General features: G+C 33.2%; 1 protein-coding gene across 1 annotated transcript; it reads left to right on the top strand.

Annotated features, from left to right (window-relative positions):
- The first annotated feature begins 1372 nt into the window (after positions 1 to 1372).
- Positions 1373 to 1831, top strand: LOC111622086 (ribonuclease HI-like). The gene has a single exon (XM_023364405.1). It carries the CDS (start codon positions 1373 to 1375, stop codon positions 1829 to 1831), a length of 459 nt encoding a protein of 152 aa, XP_023220173.1.
- The last annotated feature ends 2203 nt before the right edge of the window (positions 1832 to 4034 follow it).

The following is a 4034-nucleotide window of genomic DNA, read 5'->3' as shown; positions in this document are numbered from 1 at the left end:
TTTAGTATCCTCTCACTGCAGTTGTCTAATAACTTGTTTTACATATGGTACAAGATCTGGACCGATGAAGAACCCTCACAATTAATTTATAATGCCGAACAGACCACGATGAGAAGCCACCCCCATAACAAGAAAACTAGAAGAACCTTTCAATGTAGAAATGCCATATATCATGTTTTGATATACTCGATATTTTATTTTCAATGTGTTTCAATTTAATGTAAAAATGTTTCAATTTAATAAAATTACATTATAACCTCAGATTTTAATTTATAAAAATCTGACTCTTATTGCATTTGATTTGTTTTGTTGCTATTATTCCTTTCTATAAATCACCGTCCATTCACGTTTTCTACTAAATAAAATCAAAATTCATGTTTTAAAACAAATGATCGAATGAGTTTCCAATGGTATTGTCAGCATAATAATTTTCACAATTGAATGAAATATATATTTAATTTTCAAATGTCGGGTCATTGGCAATTTCACGGCCAATTCAGGGGCTTTCATTGAAGACACGTCGGACTTTGTGAAAATAAGAGGCCACAATTTTGTTGGAACGAATAGAATTTGCAGTTTTCTTCAAATTTGTGCCACTAAGAATTGATGCAGCGCAGTGGGGCTCTTGGGATAGCCGAGTCGAACGGATAAAAATATTTTTAATGCAAATTGAATGAAATTACTATCTTATGTGACCACTAATTCATGAGAAGTATAGAAATAGAAGATACTGCAGAATATAAATATAAAAATGAATTTTAACTAGGGAAAGTTTTTCGAATTTTTTTTACCATTTGTTATTCTTTCTTTCAGAGGAAGCGAAGGCTCCTTGAAATCTTTTGGTGCGCCACTGCTACAGCGTTATTCTAGTTACGATGTGTTCAAAGGAAAAAAATCCATGGATTTTGTTTCTCAGAATAGCTCAAAACAAGTGTTCAATAGTGTCGAAAGAATACTTTGTATATTATTCATTGTATATTATATTTAGATTTTCGGAAAATTTTCGGCAGAGTACATACATTTCATTTTTCTTTAAGTCCGCTTGCATTTGCACAGGGCACACGATTTTGTCATTTGATTGCGAGGCAACCTCAGTTTCTATAGTTTCAAGGACAGTCGCAGCCGCAACACAATCGCTATGGGGACGTTTGAAACCTGCGGGAACTTCTTGGTGCGTGAACTTTTGGTACTGCGTTCCGCCAACTTTTTAACGTCTCTTTCTCTTTCTTTAATTCATAGAACCGGTCTCTTAGCACTACCGGTAGCAACGATAAATTTTGTAGCAATTTGGAGAATCTTTACTAATATGTGTGCGGTAGCGGCCGGATGAATGTGAAGTTGAATAGTGGCAGAAGAAGAGGAGAGTGGAGAAATGGAAATCTTCACTGACGGATCGAAGGTGGAGAACCAGGTGGGAGCCTCTTACCTGGTCATGCAAAATGAAAAAGAAATATATCATGACAAATTCAGACTTGATGACCGGTGCACTGTGCACCAAGCCGAACTTTTTGCCATACTTCAATCAGTGAGATGGATCATCTCCACCCGACTGACCGGTTCCATCATTATTGTAAACACTGATAGTAAAGCTGCTATTTGCTATCTGCAGCAGTTTAATAATAGAAATATTATGGCATTAGAAATTAAGAACTTAATTAACAAACATGAACTGAATATTAAAATAAGGTGGGTTAAAGCCCACGTAGGCATTATGGGCAATGAAAAAGCAGATGCTCTGGCCAAGGAGGCCACATTACAGAGTGAAATAGCATATAACAAAATACCATTGTCCTATATTAAGGAAATGCTTCGACAAGAATCCATACAGTAATGGCAAGAGGAGTGGAGCTACAGTGAGAAGGGACGGCATACCTTCTGGTTGCTTCCTAACATTCAAGAAAGAATACATGATCTAAACTGGCTCCCAATAGATCATATAATGACACAAATGTTGACTAATCACTGCAATACTAAAGAATACCTGAATAGGATCGGCAAACATCAAGATATATCTTGTGAATGTGAAAATGGAAACAACAGCTTGGAACACGTTATAAATGACTGTTCAAAATACGGCATGGATAGGATGCAGCTACAGCTGTTAATCACAGAATGCCTGAATACCACTGAATTGGATTTATACAGAATCATTAAGACTAAAACATTAGCCCAAGATATAAAAACCTTCACGCGCAAAATTCTGTCGTGAGAGAGGGAGGGAGCGAGTTGCTTCCTTAGCGACAAGAGTCGCAATCGTGTGAAGGCAAGATGCCCATGTTTTAATGTTTTGTATTAAATTAGTTGTATGTATTAAGACTTTGAAAAATATTATTGTTTATAAGAAATAAAGATAGCGTTTCCCTTGTGGTGCAGATAGCGAAACAAGGGTGACTCTGATCCCCGATTGGGAAAATGATGACTATCCAATGAAAAAAAAACGTATAGGGCCTATATGTAAAGTTTCCTCTTCTAATCTTTGAATTCCTGTCGTTAAACTTGAGGTTTTCTTGTTTTGCCTTTGAAAGCTTCTGTTTTATGGTCAAGGTATCCAGAAACCACTCTCTTTTTTCTTTCGTTTCAGCTGTCACACACTGGTTTATAGACACTAAGCCATGCTCCTGATTTTTGTGGTTTATCTTTACTTTACATATATATTAACTTTAATTACTGAAATAGTAAATGAGTATATAAATTTCTGAGGTTATATGTTTATGTTTAATAAACAAACCGAATATTACAACTATGCTAATATTACATTTACTTATTAAATACATACTCGTGTAAATGTTGTTAAGAAAATTAAAATTAATTTTTTTACACATTTATTCAAAATATTTTATGAAATTTTTAAAAATATTTTATATTATTAAGCTACATAAATCAAATAGTGTCTTGTGCAATCTGTTGTAAGATTTTGTTTAAAAAAAAAACTATTATATTTAAATTACTGTAAAATGGCAAAATGCTTAATTTTAAGGGTATGGATGAGTTTGATAAAAGAGTGTAAATGTTAATAATGAATATAATCTTTATTAGGTCTTATCTCTCTCGATATATAACACATGACACTTTATTCCTTCATTCTCTCAACCATAAACCACGAAAGATTATTAGCCTCAATGTACCTGATATACAAGCAACAATGACAAACATTGTTTCCTAATCATTACCCTGTCATTTGAATATACCCAGACTATTCATTGAATATACACAGGTTTGAATCACTCCTTTCTCTAGTTATAAATTTGACCATGGTAAGGGAAGAATGCCTCCATGATTTTTTTTACATCCCAATCCAGTTCCTTCATGTTAAGTCTTTCAAATTAAAACATCTAATCCTGTTGCGCTAGACAAAGCTCTTGTAGCTAAAGTGGTTAGAACAGGAATTAAAAATGGTGATATGCCTCCTTTTCCTTTTAATTGTGTTCTGTTTAATTTTATTTTCTTTCCTTTATTGATATTGTGACCGGAGAGTCACACTGGTGTCAGAAGTAAAATTACATCTTATATTCTCTCTCTGTACTCGATCCTCAATCAACCAAACGATGTGTCTCCGGGCCTTCAGGAGTCGTCGCTCAGTCTTCCTCGGAGTTGACATTGTGATTTAGACTGTTGACAGGACTGACAAGGGACTAAAGAAGTGCCATCCCTCTGGTCATAATATGTATCATTTGAGCTTTAGATATAAACGTATAGTTATTAGAAGGTTAGATTTCTCTACTTATAAATATATTTGTTCTTGATTTTTAATAATGATACAAATTTATTTTTTTGAAATTCATTCAAATATACATTTACCTCAATATTATTACACATTTATTTAGAAGAAAATAAGTTACATTATTCTTTCACTGTGTCATTGGATATTTAATTCGATTTTAATAAATATAAAATCATAGACATTTGTTTGCACCTAACAGTTTATTAGTTAATTTATCAAATTTAACAAAGTCAAAAATAAAAATAAAAAATATTACAATATATTCCAATAGAGAAATGAATAGCTAACAGATTATAATGGAGAGTAGGTGTAA

Source organism: Centruroides sculpturatus, unplaced genomic scaffold, assembly GCF_000671375.1.
Source record: "Centruroides sculpturatus isolate CEXI.00-Female unplaced genomic scaffold, Cexi_2.0 scaffold11, whole genome shotgun sequence".
Taxonomy (NCBI): Eukaryota; Metazoa; Arthropoda; class Arachnida; order Scorpiones; family Buthidae; genus Centruroides; species Centruroides sculpturatus.
This window is presented reverse-complemented; position numbering and strand designations above follow the sequence as displayed.